This window comes from Rhamphochromis sp. 'chilingali' (assembly GCF_963969265.1).
Source record: "Rhamphochromis sp. 'chilingali' genome assembly, chromosome: 13".
NCBI lineage: Eukaryota > Metazoa > Chordata > Actinopteri > Cichliformes > Cichlidae > Rhamphochromis > Rhamphochromis sp. 'chilingali'.
Genome location: NC_137940.1, coordinates 30181425 through 30199156, shown reverse-complemented (window position 1 = coordinate 30199156; position 17732 = coordinate 30181425). Strand labels below are relative to the sequence as shown.

Sequence of the window (17732 nt, the reverse complement as noted above, 5' to 3'; positions counted from 1 at the left end):
TCAAAGTATAAATGAAGGGTGGCTCAAAACTTTGCATATTGCTGTGTAGTACAGTTCTATATTCTCATTTGTCTCTTGTTCTTCTTGTCTTCTTCTACTGCAGGACTTCCTAATGGAGTCCTTCCTCCTTTTCAAGGACTTGATTGGGAAACATGTGTATCCGTCTGACTGGATGGCCATGATCATGGTACAGAACAGGTAACATATTGCAGATATGTACACACACATGCACAGAACCAGTTTGAAAGTCTTCTCTTGCATGGTTCTACATGTGTTTGCCCATGAGCTACAGCTTATGCATTTAAAAAGTCGACATCAACAGTCGACTGGTTCATCCACATGAACCCACACAGGGATAAGTTAGCGATAGGAAAGCTGGGATCAAGGCTGCGATGATGAAAACGGCTGATGTGGCAAATATGACTGTGTGTGAGCCAATGGAGTGAAAGCTATCAGTGTTTTTTGTGATGTAAGCTAAAGGGAGGCTAAAGCTGTGTCAGACGAAAAGGCAAATAGGAAAAATTGAATGTGAGGTACAGGAAAAGGCAGTTTGATAAGGAGTCTGCAGACCGGGGTTAGAATGAAGATGTGCAGATATAGAAAGAAAAGCCTACTTAAAAGAAAATGAAAGAAGGAGGGGGAATGAGAAGGAATGGCATTTGGCTCTGTATAATGGTGATAGATAGACAGTGTTGAAGCAGAGGGAGCCTGAGAGTAGTTTTGCTACTTAACTTTAGAAATCCATAAGGCCATATCACGCCAATACACCTGCACACTTTGTTAACTTGCGATCATGATCTATCACTGTGACAGAAGATTTGAATTGAATGCGATATTGCATTTTTTTGTCTGGAATAACAGTTTAAAGCTGTGGCTTTAAGCTCTAGAGCTGAATTCTTTGATAAACAAAAAATAAGCTGCATTGTGGTTTTTTAAAGAATCCCATCCTTTTATTCGTTTTTTACTCGTATTCTCCTTTTTTTAACATTCAGTTTGATCAAACACAGCCACAGCAAAGTTTACTTCATTGACATGTCTTTTTGATTTATTTTTTTATATCTGTTCATTAGGGTGTTCCTAAGAGCCATCAATACATATGCTGACACTATGAAAGAAAAGTTCCTTAATAACGATGACTTTGAAGTCCAGGTAACTGTATTTTTATGTGCAATATTTCCGAGCTTTGTCTCATATTGATGTCATCCTTCTTATTGTGTCTGAATCCCCTTAAACGCTATCTTTCTCTGCATCCCCTCCCTTCCTCACTCTTCCTCACTGTCTAGTTGTGGAATAACTACTTCCACTTGGCAGTTGCGTTTATTACCCAGGAGTCCCTGCAGCTTCAACATTTCTCACCAACCAAGAGGAACAAGATTCTGGCCAAGTGAGAGAAGAGCTATTTAATTTCCCAATTTACCACACCTACTCTCCCCACTGATTTGTGGTCTATTTAGGATTCTTTGTTTGCTGTCTAAACTCCACTACTTATTAAAAGTGTGTGTTACCTGTAGATAGGCATTTAATTTAGATCAAGTTGAGTAAGAGTAGGTGAGCATTATCTTTTCCACTCAGTAATAACAGTATTGATTAGGACACTGCTTCCAAACTAACATTCTAATGTCTTCTTTTTTCTCTTTCTGTGTATTTTTCCTTCCTTATTGTCCCACACTCTGAATTCCAGATATGGAGATATGAGAAGGCTTATTGGCTTTGCAATCCGTGACATCTGGTATAAACTAGGTAAGAACTATACTGTAATGTGTAGTTTTTCTTCTTCATAAACTGTGGATAGAAAGGTTCATGAGTCAGCAGCGTTTCACACTGACAGACACCAATCTGAATATATCAGTGCACTAAAAATATCACAGTTTTCTGTGGTGTGTACAGAAGAGTAGGGTTATATCCTGCACAGAGCTAAAGCTCTTACTGTAGAAGAAAAATACTTCTTGTATTTGCCAGACAGAGACCTGTAGTGTTACCTGAGGGTGAGTGAAAAATGCTGTGTCTGCATATACGAGCAATTACGTGTGTTTATTTCTATGTGTGTGTTTTTTCAGGCAGTCATAAAATCTGTTTCATCCCCGGCATGGTGGGTCCCATCCTGGAGATGACTTTGATCCCTGAGGAAGAGCTGAGAAGGGCCACTATTCCCATCTTCTTTGACATGATCACCTGTGAACATGCACGTTTTGGAAACTTCAGCAAGGTACACACATATAAGAACACAAGCGATTAGTATACATACTAAACTTAAGACAGTCGAGCCATTTAAAAACTAATCGTGATACAAAAAATACTTAAATAAATCTTGTATATTGCAGACTTTGATGCATTTGTATCTATGAATACATGCTAAAATTAAAAGAAGAGACAAGGAAAACAAATGAAATAGAAAATCTATAACTGTGGCACATACACATTGTGCTCCCGCATTGATTTCCTGTAATGCAGCAGATAAAAGTAAAAGAGACACCTTAATTATGCTTGCATGCATAATTGATTTCCACTTCTGTTGCTCCCGTCTTTTGCTTCTTAATTTACCTTTTGTCCCACTCTTTGCTTTCCCCATTTTCAGTGCTGTTCTTTATGCTATTAATCAAGCTCTGAGTGATAAATGTCCTTTTGTTCTGATACCGAAAATATTTTTCCCTGTTACTTGGACTGTATGCACATAGCACTATTGTGAGGTGTTACCCAAGCGAACACTTATTCTTTGTTTTAAATACAAAAGGACAAACAAAGATCACTCATTAGGTAGGCAGGGAGAGGGAATCTGATGACTCAGTAGATAGTGATGCAAAGTTGTTTGATGTTTACCCTGAAAGAGAAAGCCTGAAAAACAATTGATAAAAAGAATAAAAGATGTGATATGAGCATACGATGACGCTCCAGAGCTTTGTAATTTGTTATCTGTCTGCCTTCTAAGGACGTTGGTATATTAAGAATAGAATACAATAGAATGTAATAGTTACTTTAAAAAAATAATAATAAAATCTTCGGCAGTTTGAGAATGAGATCATTCTGAAGTTGGACCATGAGGTGGAGGGTGGTGGAGGAGATGAACGCTACATGCAGCTACTGGAGAGCATGTAAGTATTGTAGTTTTTTTCACTATACACAATCGATTTCCTGCTAACTCTCATGAGCAGCATTTCACACTTGGCTCTGGTCTTCTGCCAGTACATTAATAGACAAACTGAATAACCCTGAATAACAAGGTAAAACCCTCTCAGAGGTCTCTGATGATTAAATTGTGGAAGCATGTCTGCCAGATTGCTGGACTGTGCTGCTGAGAAACCCACGCTGAGGCCACAGGTGCAGCACTTTGTCTCCTTGGTGAAGGGGCTCCTCATTCGTCTCCTTGACTACCGCACCGTGATGAGCGATGACAGCCGCAACAACCGCATGAGCTGCACAGTCAATCTTCTGGTAAGAACCACCTTCTTTGAAATCAGCTGGCAAAGTTGCCAGCGCTTGAAAGTCTTGTTAGCATCATCATCATTAGCTTTCTAGTGTCTAAGTGTGATATGTTTGTGTCATCATGGATTAGCATTTATTGCTACTTACCTTGTGATTCTTGCAATATACAGTGCCTTGTTGGTGTAGTGTCTCATAGCAAAGAGTTGCTGATCTTAGATGTACGCACATCAACACCAATAAATCCATTAGTAATTGAATATACAATATAATGTGAAACTTTGTTTTATATAGAATCCAAAGCAGCCAAGAGTTTATTATGAAACACAGATTTTATTTCTTGTCGTATGTGCCAAGGCCTTTTTTCTTTTCCCCCATTTAATTTGGGTGCTGATTGATCTAAAGGCAAAGATTCATCTCCTTGTCTGGTCTCCTACATTTTGCATTGGGTTGCATCAGCTCCTGTCTGTTCCACGTCTTTTCTCTTATGTGATCTCCTAATCAGATTCTCCCCCACAGTATTCTTAGGTTTAGTAATGGATGCCATCTACCCACCATATGATCTTTTCCACGCCAGATTAAATCGTATGATACCTCAGCAAAACTCTTTTCCTTTCATTTCCAAGATGCAAACATTTAAAAAATCATAATTCGACAGATGGATGCGTCTGTGTTTGAATAATAATGTAGAATAACTCTTTATCCCCCACCCCCAAGGTGGAGGCTGCTGGTACATGGCAGGAGTGTTTAGTTTGTAGCCTGTGGCAGTTGCCCATTAGCTATTCTGTTTCATTCATTTGGCCAACTGAAAAAAATCCCCTCTGCCCACAAGCAGGCACTAGTGCACTCCCCTAACCGTACCCCCCAGGCTAACTTTACTAAGGAATTATACACACAGGCACAGTCACACGCATATTTATTCTGCTCTTTCATGTAGATGAACTATCAAAACAAAACAAACTTATTTGAACATAAGAAGTACTCTCAAAAGGTTTGCAGTATATCATTTTGGTTTCATTTTTCTTTTTCGTTGTTACAAATATTAACTCAGTACACATACTGTACACTATATCTACAATATACTAAGCATACATATGTGTAGATTTTTTTTAAACAACTCTCAGTTGCTGTATTGTTCTCTATAAAAGATAGAAAGTGATGCTGTAGTTCTACTGAAAGTTGTGTTGCTATAGATTTAAAAGACAGGTGGACTGCTGCAAATCTTTACTTGTCTTCTTGATGGGCACCCTATATAAACATGTTAGCTCCCTAAATTTAAAATTCATTGTCCAATAAATAATAAATCTTACCCTTGACAATATAAAATGGTTTGATGGTATACTGTGGAAAAATTAACTATAATTTGTCACATTTGTGATTATGTGTCTGTTGGTGCTGTTGTGTGTATTGGCCTGTGCTAGTGATGGGAGGTGAGGTTACATCAGTTCGTTCCACTCCTCTGTTCACTGTAGATATCATTAAACTTAATTAAACTGGGAGTTTGTGCAGTTTATCTAGCACACTTGAAAACACACACGCTCCCACATTAAAGCACAAGCAATCAGTATTATAGTATAGTACTGTAGTATAGTATAAAATAGGATAGTGTAATGTGGTATAGTGTAGTGTTGTAGTGTAGTGTACAGTATAGTATACATATTATTGGATAGTATAGTGTGATACAGCATGTTATGGTGTATAATATAGTATAATATAGGGCTGAACGATTATGGAAAATAATCTAATTGCGATTTTTTCCCCCAATATTGCGATTGCGATGCGATATGCGATTATTTTTTAAGGTCTTTGTCTTCTGTATTATTAAACAAAGACAAGCAATACATCATATAGTATGGCCAATACTATATTACATTAATTTTAAACTGTTCTTTCCTGGAAGACAGACCTCTGTTATGATGACATGAGGTGATGCATGAATTGATGACTGACATTTTTATTTAACTTCTTCAATCACAACAGTATATTTGAACATACACAATAGTTTATTTTTAGCTTACAAACATCTGAGCATAAAGTGCTGACAAGGAACCCTGGTGTAAACATTAAAATGAAAGTCAGTACAATGTGCAGATTGCAGAAATATACATAAAAAAAAATCAGTGGCTTTACCACACTCAGTTTTTCGACATCTGTGAACTACTAGACAGTCATTAAATTAAAAAATAATATTAAATAAATAAAACTAATAAATAAAAAATACACACATCTTACTGATCTCTGCAGTCAGTAACATTACACATAAAGTGCAAACATAATAGCAATTGTATAAACACACACACAAACACGCCTTTAAAATTTAAAGGCGTGAAATTGGACGGTCTAGCCTTCTGATTAGCTAATCAGAAGGCTAGTTCTGATTAGCGTCACCGCTGTCTCGGTGGAGTTTAATAAACTCGGCCGTCTGCTTCTTGCTATCTAAAATATAACCAGACACTGGTGTAAATTCTCGACTGTCTCATACTTCTGTTTAATAAGTTTTCTGTTTGACGTTTACTCAGCTGTGTGAAAACCAAGGAGGAACCCACCCGGGGGATTAATAAAGTTTTATTTTATCTAATCTAATAACTTTAATCTCAGCCAAACCGATTTACTCACGAACAAACAAAACACTGAAAAAAGCCCAACAATAACATTTTTAGGTTGTCTAAGTGACTTATATATTACGTTTAAACTTAGACCCCCGGAGAGCAGTCATTTTGGTTTTCTACCTTAGACCCCCGCGGAGTCATCATTTTGCGTTTCTACCTTTAAAAGCCGGAGAGCAGTCAGTCAAATGCTGGAGTCATTCATATGTATATTAGGTCGTTACCTAGGAATTCTGGAGGGAGGGGAGTGGGGGTGAGTGATTGAGGGGGTGGGGGAGTGGAGTGTTTCAGTTTGCCATCTTAGGGAGAAATCAACACATGTCCTTTGTATGTCCTTTGTTGCTGACATTTATTGATGAAAACAGAACAAAAAACCAACCATTTGTACACATATTTACAAATAATGATAAAAAGTGAGTGAGTACATTTCAACATTTTCAGCAATCACTCACAATCCTGGCACTGCCACGGTATCTGTCGTCTGCATTTACCACATGTGTACCTGTAGCAGTGAACACATCGCACAGTGGCCTGATTTTTTTTGCATCTGTGTTTGACCTGACACGTGGCCCTTTTTCCAGGGCTCGGTGTGGAGGGTTGTGTCCGAAGCAACTGATCTTTTCTTGCCTTCTTCGCAGCTACATGAGAGCGAGCCAACTCCCTTGCAAGCTCCACCAGGAAGTCCACCCGTCTTTCCTTCGTCCCGGTGCATGCTTGATACAGCACATGTGCATTCAGTGCTGCCATGTCAATCATGTTATAAAACACGGCGACTGGCCAGCGCCGTGTTCTTTTGCGGACAGTGTACTCCCGAACCATCTGGTCCATCACATCCACGCCACACTTTGTTTTGTTGTAAAGGGTGACAGTGTTTGGCTTCCTTTTGGTAGTGTTATCAGTCTGAACCACGCTGTGCATGCTGCTAAGAATATAGACTGTCTTCTTCCGTTTGGCCGCATACGCCGTCAGCGTGGCAGCAGAGGTTGAAAACACCTAAGAAATAAGATAAATTGTTATTTCCATAGCCCTTTTACACACAATGAAACACATAAACATAGAACCACAAAAGACCTGCAACATACCTGAGTGGTGAATTCATTGCGATCTGTCTGTCTAGTGGATTGAGGAATTTCCCTGCGAATCTTGTTGACTGTGCCGAGGATGGTGGTTTTCCGTCCAAGAAGTTTTTGCGCAAGTGAAAGCGATGTGAAGAAATTGTCCGTGGTAACATTTCTGCCCTTGTCTAGGAATGGTTCCATCAGCCTCATTACTACATTTTCAGAAAGTCTCTCCCCAGTGGGACGATTGGGGTCCTTGCCAAGATATGGGAAGACATTGCAAATGTACTTGGATTTTAGGTCGCAGGCCACCCAAAACTTGATCCCAAACTTGTCCGGTTTACTTGCAATATACTGCAGGAAACAGCACCGAGTCTTTGATGGGAAAAGCTGTTCATCAACGGTGATATGTAGACCAGGGTTGTAGCACGTGATGCAGTTGGTGACAAATGATCCCCACACACTGGAAATTGCAGCGAACTTATCAGTCTTTGCTCGATCACTGCGGGTGGACTTGTCATCAAAGCGTAGGTGTTGCATGATGTCTTGGAAGCGGTTTCGTGCCATAGTTCCAATTATCTGTGGGTTTCCCAGGTTTGCTGACCAGCAGTCATTTACCGATGGAACCCTGTAAACCCCCCGCAAGATGACAATTGCAATAAATGCCATTAGTTCAGGGAGGTCCATGAACCAATGAACATGCTCCGTTTGCTGTGCCGTCTCCCTTTCACCCCAATAGAACCGTACACTGCAGATGGAGAGCCAACGGCTAAGGCCAGGAGAAGTATCTCGAGTCGCCTTCAGAGCTTCCTGTGTTTCATCACTCTTGACATGCTTCATAGCATTCAAGAATGGACTATTCAACATGCACAGCAATTGTCATCTTGCGGGGGGTTTACAGGGTTCCATCGGTAAATGACTGCTGGTCAGCAAACCTGGGAAACCCACAGATAATTGGAACTATGGCACGAAACCGCTTCCAAGACATCATGCAACACCTACGCTTTGATGACAAGTCCACCCGCAGTGATCGAGCAAAGACTGATAAGTTCGCTGCAATTTCCAGTGTGTGGGGATCATTTGTCACCAACTGCATCACGTGCTACAACCCTGGTCTACATATCACCGTTGATGAACAGCTTTTCCCATCAAAGACTCGGTGCTGTTTCCTGCAGTATATTGCAAGTAAACCGGACAAGTTTGGGATCAAGTTTTGGGTGGCCTGCGACCTAAAATCCAAGTACATTTGCAATGTCTTCCCATATCTTGGCAAGGACCCCAATCGTCCCACTGGGGAGAGACTTTCTGAAAATGTAGTAATGAGGCTGATGGAACCATTCCTAGACAAGGGCAGAAATGTTACCACGGACAATTTCTTCACATCGCTTTCACTTGCGCAAAAACTTCTTGGACGGAAAACCACCATCCTCGGCACAGTCAACAAGATTCGCAGGGAAATTCCTCAATCCACTAGACAGACAGATCGCAATGAATTCACCACTCAGGTATGTTGCAGGTCTTTTGTGGTTCTATGTTTATGTGTTTCATTGTGTGTAAAAGGGCTATGGAAATAACAATTTATCTTATTTCTTAGGTGTTTTCAACCTCTGCTGCCACGCTGACGGCGTATGCGGCCAAACGGAAGAAGACAGTCTATATTCTTAGCAGCATGCACAGCGTGGTTCAGACTGATAACACTACCAAAAGGAAGCCAAACACTGTCACCCTTTACAACAAAACAAAGTGTGGCGTGGATGTGATGGACCAGATGGTTCGGGAGTACACTGTCCGCAAAGGAACACGACGCTGGCCAGTCGCCGTGTTTTATAACATGATTGACATGGCAGCACTGAATGCACATGTGCTGTATCAAGCATGCACCGGGACGAAGGAAAGACGGGTGGACTTCCTGGTGGAGCTTGCAAGGGAGTTGGCTCGCTCTCATGTAGCTGCGAAGAAGGCAAGAAAAGATCAGTTGCTTCGGACACAACCCTCCACACCGAGCCCTGGAAAAAGGGCCACGTGTCAGGTCAAACACAGATGCAAAAAAAATCAGGCCACTGTGCGATGTGTTCACTGCTACAGGTACACATGTGGTAAATGCAGACGACAGATACCGTGGCAGTGCCAGGATTGTGAGTGATTGCTGAAAATGTTGAAATGTACTCACTCACTTTTTATCATTATTTGTAAATATGTGTACAAATGGTTGGTTTTTTGTTCTGTTTTCATCAATAAATGTCAGCAACAAAGGACATACAAAGGACATGTGTTGATTTCTCCCTAAGATGGCAAACTGAAACACTCCACTCCCCCACCCCCTCAATCACTCACCCCCACTCCCCTCCCTCCAGAATTCCTAGGTAACGACCTAATATACATATGAATGACTAGCCAATTTAGCTTCCACTTCCAGCATTTGACTGCTCTCCGGCTTTTAAAGGTAGAACGGTAGAAGCCTGGAAATCCCAGTGTTAACCCGAGCAGCGAAACTCCGCGGTGATCTGAAAATGATGTACCGGGAGTTGTGCCGTTCTCGGCCGCATCAGTAACCCTCGAGCTCCCGGCTAGCTGTCGAGCTGGTGGGTAGCAGACGCCTCTGAAAACGTCGAAGCACTTTTGCAAATATGGGATATCTTGATAAACCGAGCAGATATTTGATGTTTACACAACTACTTTCTCGCCTGAAAATATGTTCAAAGTTTATTTTGTGACCCTGAAAGATTAGTATGAGTAATTTTAAAACTCAGTAGCGGCCGCCATTGCTGGAAACTGGAGTTTGGCTGGGCCGCGCTATGAATTCTGGGATATGGTAGTAATTTGGACAGCCTTCGGCGCGTCGCTGTGACGTAATCGGTCTACAAATGCGGCCTCAGGAGGATGCAGCCCATGAATTTGGACATGTCCAGAGTATAATCGCAGCCTTTGCGGTTAGAAAATTGCACTTGATCATGTCGCGATATTATCGCAAATGCGATATATCGTTCAGCCCTAGTATAATATAAACGTGGAATTAATAGCATAGTTTCAAAACCTCTATCAGTTATATATGCATATGCATGCGAACACAGGCATACATACACACAGAAACTACACTAACCAACCCCTCCTTCTGTCTTTGCAGAACTTTTACAAGGACATCAATCGTGAAGCGATGTATATCAGGTATTTACTTGCTGGATTTAACTTAAATGGTGCATATCTGTGTTGTACGCATGTCTGTGCATGTCTGTGCATGCGTTCGTGTGTGTGTGTGTGTGTGTGTGTGTGTGTGTGTGTGTGTGTGTGTGTGTGTGTGTGTGTGTGTGTGTGTGGCTCTATAATCTGACAAGGGATTATATGAGTTCCACTGAATTAATGTCAAAATCCACAGGATCAGCTCGGCCTGACTGGAGGGAGAGAGAGACATGATGAGTGTGAGGGAGGGAGAGGTGGAGAGACAGGGAGAGACAGAACCATTTGTAAGAGAGCGAGAGAATGAGCGGGACAGACAGGAAAGAGAGGAGGAGAGGAAGTACAGATCTAGTCAGGTCCCGCAGTGCACTTCTGAGTATGGCTTTTAGACAAATTAGTTATCTGTATGTGTGAATGTGAGTGAAAGTCAGTGGTTGATCAACTGCCTTGTCAGCTCTGTGGATAATACAGTAACATTTAGCTGGCTGGTTTATTGGTGTCAGCCAACAAATATATTTTAATGCAAATAGACAATTTATGTCTGTGTTATATAATTAGTCACAATTTAATGGTGCGCTTACATAACAATGGATAATGAAACCCAAAACTAATTAAAATTCCCTTTGTGCTGCTGCGTACAACCCAAATCAGCCACAATGATGAAGCACATGATCAAGCTTCAGATTTAAACTCTGTCATCATTTCAGAATCCTATGAAAGAAAATATGAAATTAAACTGCACTGGACTCACCTCGCTGTTTTGGTTCGCATCCCTGGTGCATATGATAATGTCTTTTTCTCTAAATGCAGTACGTTGAAAACTGAATCTGCTCCCTTCGCCAAGTTTCATTCTGCTATACATACACGTAGTGCTATTCGCTATATGTGCTACATACTAGTCACTGAAGCTTGTAGCTTTCTGTAATTTCTTTTTCTTTGTGTAGCTGTCTCATAAGAATGTGAGACAGCTAGACAATTCTACCACATAGGAGCTGTGAGCAATGCATCCATTCCCTTTGTAATAGAATAGAAATGTTGATGTCCTATTGATATTTTACAGGGTTTTTGTTTTGTTTTTTTACAGCATGAAGATACTGCTAAACACTCATAACCTGTAATATGGAAATAGGACACTTCTTATATTGTTCTATTCAAGGTGCAAATAATAAGATGAAACTTACTTATTTGTATCAAACAAAACCGAGTATAGAAGAATAAAAAAGATGCCTCCTGCTAAATTTGGATCATCAAAACCCTTTCAGTTTTGAAACGTGCAGGTAAAATGAAGCTAGAGAAAGTGAAAAACAGGATGCCAGAGAACAAATGAGATGAATACACGACTCTAAAATAATAGTCAAACAGATTGAGTAATTAATGTAAGTTGCAAATGACTTGGGAGTGAAACTTTTCAGTTTTTTTGTTCCCTTTTCTGTTTGATTTCACATCCAATGACTGGACTGTCATAAACAACTTACAGCCAGATACATTTCCAACCAGAAAATTGTTATATCTGAAAGTGTGAGAAAGGAAATAGCAGGTGTGACATAAAAAAAGAATAAAAAACAAGGAAAGTGAGACTGTCAACTTTTAGGCAGACAAAATAAGCGGTTGTCCTGTGAGCCAACACCTTACTTTGCAAGCAGATATGGGACTGTTCATTTAAAAGCATCCAGAAAACATTTCTTTTCCTACTTTGTCATCAGTGCTTTAGCAACAAAGTCCAGCCTCTGGCCATGTGGAGAAAGTTTGTCTTGACAGATGCAAGATATAGATACAACAAAACAGATCAAAACTAAAAGCAGTAGCAGTAAAAGCCGGTCCTCCAGGTGACAAGAAGTAATCCCATTTTTCCCCTTGTCAGGCCTATAAAACATTATAGGCCTACAAGCATCTGTCAGACCATTATAAGACATATGCTAAATTGTGCTCTTTTGTGTGTGTGTGTGTGTGTGTGTGTGTGTGTGTGTGTGTGTGTGTGTGTGTGTGTGTGTGTGTGTGTGTGTGTGTGTGTGTGTGTGTGCGTGCGTGTGTGTGTGTGTGTAGGTGTGTGTGTGCGAGTGTTAAATGACCTTTTGCTAAGCTTAGTACATATTTCAGGGTATCTACCAGTGTGTTTGTGGGTGAGAGAGTGAGAGAAAAGAGAGAGAAAGAGGGCTAATGCTTCCTTTGCAGGTCTTCAGGTTGCCCAACAGTGGCACCTAGTGGAATAAGGTTTAATTCTCTTGTTTAAAGAGTGTGCCTTCTTTTTTTCTTTTTTCTTGTACTTGTGTGTGCTCAGGTACCTTTACAAGTTGAGGGACCTTCACCTGGAGTGTGAAAACTACACAGAGGCGGCGTACACACTGCTGCTCCACTCTCGTCTGCTCAAGGTGGGGCAAACAGTCACATGCACGCATATGAAGACACATATCGTTGCTTAATGCTGGCCCCGGTGTCTTGTTCTTCTTAATCACTTGCCACAACTGAGACAGTTTTGCATTAGCTGATAAACGTCGCTGGCCTCCAAATGATGAAGCGCCGAGTTTAGTTTATGGCATTGCGTCGTCTACTGCAGCTACATCACTATGGTGATTGATGCTGTGCACTTGCCCAGTGTGTGTGTGTGTGTGTGTGTGTGTGAGGATGTGCATGTATGAGTCTGAGGCTGTTTGACCTCTTATGTCGCTTCAACTCTTTTATAAGACACATGAATTTGAGCATCTCCTGCTCGTCATCTCCTCTGTGTGTCTCATTACATCAAAGCAGTTGAACTCTATTTAACAATTTTTATAATCTCCATTTATCTGCAGGGTCAGTCCTGTCATTCCGGTCACACTACTGGAAACAACAGGCTGGAACACACAGCATGCTATAATCTTTGCTATCCTAAGCAGATTAGACAGTTTTAAAAATCATGATGTACTGTTTTTTTTTTTTCTAAATTTAATTCTGTGTAATTTATGTAATAGAAGATAAACAGTTGTCTCATTTATATAATAAATGGGCACTCTGCTGCTGTTTTTGCACATGCTCCGCTTAGGACTAATATTGATTTATTACAACAATGAAACTGTAAGCTTTAAGTACTTCTTCTCCCTTTGTTCCTCTGTGATAAATGGCACAGCAGAAATTAGAGTAGTCCTGAAGGCAAAGTTTTTCTTTTGTTTCAGCAATATCAAGTTGGGCCTCCCTTCGGAAATATCTCATTTTGTTTTTATCTTTGTCTTTTCTTCCATATCTCTTTACTTCCTCTCTGTCTCTGTTGCAGTGGTCAGATGACATGTGCAGTCAGTTTGAGTTCCACGGCTCCCAAACGCAGCGACAGCTCAAAGAAACTCTCTACGACACAATCATTGACTACTTTGACAAGGGCAAGGTCGGTATTGTTTCAGACAATGTCAAAATTTGCTTAGCTGTACCGATACTGAGTGATTAATTGAGTACTAATTAGCGCTCAGTTGCATTAATGAAAATCTGTGTGTTGTTGTTCGTTTTTGTCTTCTTTTTCTTATTTTCTTCACTCGAGGATATCGGAGACATCAAAACAGATATCCTTCAACCACACATGATCACTGTGCTGTATGTTAGTGTCACATTCATTTTGTATTCTCCCCGAGTGTCTCATGTTCTCTGAAGCTGAGATAGAGACTTCCTTCCACTCCACAGAGACTTGGACACAGACATTTTCATGATATGAATTCCCACCACGACAGCTGTGCCCGATTTATTAGCAGATGGTGTAATGAAGGACACTTCTGTTTCTTTCCTTTGTGTGCTTAGATGTGGGAAGAGGCCATCACTCTGTGTAAGGAACTTGCAGAGCAGTACGAAAATGAGATCTTTGACTACGAGCTGCTCAGCAAGAGACTGGTAATACATTACAATCACAGGGGTTCATGTCTTCTGTGTAGCATTCATGATTGCATGTTTTTCCCCTTTCCCTTTTATAGATGTTTTAGATGTTTGGGGGGTTTAAGAAAGAAAGAGAATTCAGGCTACTTATCACGTCTTTGATTAAGGGAGTGCCATCCTATAATAATATAAATATGTACTGTCATCTAGTAACCAAAAATAGAGAGGGCATAGCCGAACATATGAAACAGGAAAATACCGCCGTGTAATCCCTTTATTTCAGCAAAGTAACTGTATTCTAAATACCACCTTTTTAAACGGTAACTGTAACTGAATACAGTTACTCATATTTTGTATTTTAAATACGTAACGGCGCTACATGTATTCCGTTACTCCCCAACACTGCCTCTGAATATATTGTTACATCATCTGCACACTCAAACATTAACAGCTATTTTTAAAGCTTACTCGGCATGTCAAATACTCCTTTAAATCAAGCTTTTTTTGAGCTTATGGCGTGTCATAAATATATGACCCCAAAATTATGATTCTTCATTAGCAGTCTTCAGCTACTTCAAAGTCCTCCTGGCCCTCACTTTGTCATCTCAATCACACTTCCGCTTCTTTCATCTCTTGCCTCTGCACAACAGAAGAAGTGATTCTCCCATTTACTAACTTTTGGTTTAGCACCACCTTCTCCTCTATCTCCCCTTCACTCAAATAACTCCTTCCACTCCTCGAAGAGAATCACACATTTCCCAACAATGGAAAAATCTCTCCCTCTCTTTATATGACTGCAGCAGAAGCTCTCTCAGCTAATGCTGAATTTATGTGGTTATATAAATGACAGACATTGCCCTTGGATGGGGTGTGCTTTTTTTTCACTACATCTATCACCCTCGCAGGCCCGGCATTCTGCTGAGCGTAGCTTTGTCATTGGCATGAGCTGATTAAACTGCCCAAAGTGCACATCTGAAAGTCTCCCTTGGACACATCCTCTGTTTCCTTCTGTCTCTCTACAGGAAAAACAAGCCAAGTTCTATGAAAATATTATGAAGATCTTGAGGCCTAAACCAGACTACTTTGCAGTGGGCTACTATGGACAGGGCTACCCTCCATTCCTCAGGGTTTGTATTTTGCTGTGTCACAGTTGAGTTAGAGAATACTTCAAATTGTTACCAGAAACACTCATAAAGTAGATATTAAGGAATTCACACCATTTACAAAATCCTAACTGTCTTCCATTAAAAAACGTTATTGGCAGTTAAGCTTAGCTGTTTACAGTTTTTTTTAAATCGCACCAGCAGGTATCTAGCAGAGTGGGACATACGATACCCTCCGGAAACATTTTGGATGTGTTGATTGCAACAGGCTGCAGAAATATAATTTTGCAATGATTATTGCTTCTGCTATGATTATGTGTGTTAATCTGCTGTGATAACAAGTAAGACAAAGTCAGTACTCAGCTTATAAGAGGGCAGTCAAAGGTGATCAGGTCCAACTTTTGAGTCTTTGAGAGAATTTCAGTGTCTGCCATTCCTAGGTGGACTCTGCCCTATTTAAGGACGTTTAAATAGGCAAAGAACTTTCCTGTGAAGATAAGCTGGGTCTTAATCTTTATTATCAGTATTAACACTGGTTTATTCCCCCTGGCTTCAGAACAAGGTGTTTATCCACCGTGGTAAGGAGTATGAGCGCAGAGAGGACTTCCAGAACCAGCTGATGAGCCAGTTCCCCAGCGCCGTGCGTCTCAACACAACCACCATGCCAGGGGATGATATCAAGAACTCTCCACTTCAGTGTATCCTTCAAGCAGCATTACACACTTATTCATTTACAGTCATATGTAGATGCATATTGAACGAAGAAAATTTTAATATTCTGCATGGTCTACAGTGTTCACCAGCACACTAGCATAGAAGTCATAAAATATTCACATGCAGCACCTTCGGGATTATTAAGTATTTGGGTCACTGAACACATTTGAAAGTACTAAATATCCAGGGACCTTTTAACCCAGAACCACAGTACATCTTAACCAACCATCAGATCTCTGTGTATCAAACTAAAATTTCATTTTAGTTTACTTGTCCTGTTCCTTTTGATGCACTTCTGTATGAACACATCCCTCCACTATGAGTTTGTACACTCACAGAGATACTGAGAATCTATCTCTTATGTTTATTTCTGAGCAGTCCAAAACAGATATCCAGTGTTTTACAGTGCAGCCAGTCCTCGAAATCCCTCCTCGCCTGAAGAACAAACCCGTTCCTGACCAGATCATCAAGTTAGTGCCATTCAAGCTAGTGCTTAAAAATGAACTGGAGGTTTTAAATATGTACACCTAATGTATATTGTGCCTCATTTTGCATGATTTTTCTGTTGTCTTTGTTTGACTCATTTCTTTCCTCTTCAGCTTCTATAAGTCCAACTATGTGCAGCGCTTTCACTATTCCAGACCTGTGAGGAAAGGACCCGTGGACCCAAACAATGAGTTTGCTGTGAGTTATGTCTTTAAAATGAAATGTGTGACCTCAGGGACCATGAAAGCATTTCAAGGACTTTTGTACTAGAACTGTTATCAGTCTGAAACTGTGAGTTTCTAATATATAAAATAATAGGATTTTATTCAAAGGCAGGATTTTTCATATGCTGAGGCTTGTGTTTAAAGGTTTCAGATGAGCTCTTGAGATGCAGCATCAGATTCCGGTATTACTGTGGTGTATGATTAGATTAGAATAAATAAGATTGTGCAGCAAGCGTCTGTTAAGATTTCAGGCTTCAATGCAAGATATGATATCAGAGTATTCAGAAGTGGTACAGATTTATCTGACAGCTTCTCTGTTTTTATACTTTTTTTTGTTTTTTTTTAGTCCATGTGGATTGAGCGCACAACCTTTACCACTGTCTATAAGCTGCCTGGGATCCTGCGCTGGTTTGAGGCAACTGACATGAAGCATGTAAGTCTACAGGGCCATGTTTGTTCTCCATGTTTGACTTGTATGTTTGCTGTAAGTTATTATCTCCAGTGCAATGCGTTTCACATTTCAACACCACTGATTACAGGGGTTTTTTTATGTTTAATATTTAAAGGTTTTATTATACGTCTCCCACATCCGATCTGAAAACTCTCCATCCATCCACCTTCATTCCTTTTTCTTCTACTCTTTCTGTGTGTCTGCCTCCCTTTCCAGACTACCTTGTCTCCTTTGGAGAATGCCATAGAGACCATGGAGTCAACAAATGAGAAGATTTTAACGATGATTAACCAATACCAGTCTGACTGGAGCCTTCCTATCAACCCTCTCTCCATGCTGCTCAACGGCATCGTTGACCCAGCTGTCATGGGTGGCTTTGCAAAATATGAAAAGGTAAATTCTCAAGGATCATCACTAATATTACAAACCCAGTTCCAAAATGGTTGGGACGCTGTATAAAATTTAAAAAAACAACAACAACAGAAAGCCGTGATTCTGAAAACTCTATTAAGACCTTTTGTCATTTAATTTTTAAAAATTAACTCATTTTGAACTTAATGGCAATAACACATCTCAAAACTTTGGAGTGGTGGGAACAAAAGGCTGGAAGAGTAAACAGAAACAGACCCTGAAACAGATGGAGGATTATCTTGTAACTAATTAGGTTA

General features: G+C 40.3%; 3 protein-coding genes across 3 annotated transcripts in view; 2 read left to right on the top strand and 1 right to left on the bottom strand.

Annotated features, from left to right (window-relative positions):
- dock2 (dedicator of cytokinesis 2) overlaps positions 1 to 17732 on the top strand; it is a 112345-nt gene that overhangs the window by 89877 nt on the left and 4736 nt on the right. Inside the window, exons 28-44 of the mRNA XM_080901817.1 lie at positions 104 to 198; positions 1071 to 1149; positions 1284 to 1384; positions 1682 to 1740; positions 2058 to 2206; positions 3004 to 3089; positions 3273 to 3429; positions 10206 to 10246; positions 12534 to 12624; positions 13503 to 13610; positions 14015 to 14104; positions 15109 to 15213; positions 15746 to 15887; positions 16292 to 16373; positions 16503 to 16587; positions 16960 to 17046; positions 17281 to 17457. Of these exons, the coding sequence (XP_080757943.1) occupies positions 104 to 198; positions 1071 to 1149; positions 1284 to 1384; positions 1682 to 1740; positions 2058 to 2206; positions 3004 to 3089; positions 3273 to 3429; positions 10206 to 10246; positions 12534 to 12624; positions 13503 to 13610; positions 14015 to 14104; positions 15109 to 15213; positions 15746 to 15887; positions 16292 to 16373; positions 16503 to 16587; positions 16960 to 17046; positions 17281 to 17457 (1734 nt within the window). The remainder of the gene's footprint in view (positions 1 to 103; positions 199 to 1070; positions 1150 to 1283; positions 1385 to 1681; positions 1741 to 2057; positions 2207 to 3003; positions 3090 to 3272; positions 3430 to 10205; positions 10247 to 12533; positions 12625 to 13502; positions 13611 to 14014; positions 14105 to 15108; positions 15214 to 15745; positions 15888 to 16291; positions 16374 to 16502; positions 16588 to 16959; positions 17047 to 17280; positions 17458 to 17732) is intronic.
- LOC308408331 (piggyBac transposable element-derived protein 4-like) lies at positions 6662 to 7716 on the bottom strand (the record flags this gene model as incomplete). Its single annotated transcript, XM_080900529.1, has 3 exons — positions 7106 to 7716; positions 6802 to 7016; positions 6662 to 6692 (listed from the first exon to the last, which is right to left on the bottom strand). Exons 1-3 carry the CDS (start codon positions 7646 to 7648, stop codon positions 6662 to 6664), a joined length of 789 nt encoding a protein of 262 aa, XP_080756655.1. The 5' UTR covers positions 7649 to 7716.
- LOC308408330 (piggyBac transposable element-derived protein 4-like) lies at positions 7986 to 9536 on the top strand (the record flags this gene model as incomplete). Its single annotated transcript, XM_080900528.1, has 3 exons — positions 7986 to 8586; positions 8676 to 8942; positions 9525 to 9536. The coding sequence occupies exons 1-3, from the start codon at positions 8044 to 8046 to the stop codon at positions 9534 to 9536; spliced, it is 822 nt and encodes a 273-aa protein (XP_080756654.1). The 5' UTR covers positions 7986 to 8043.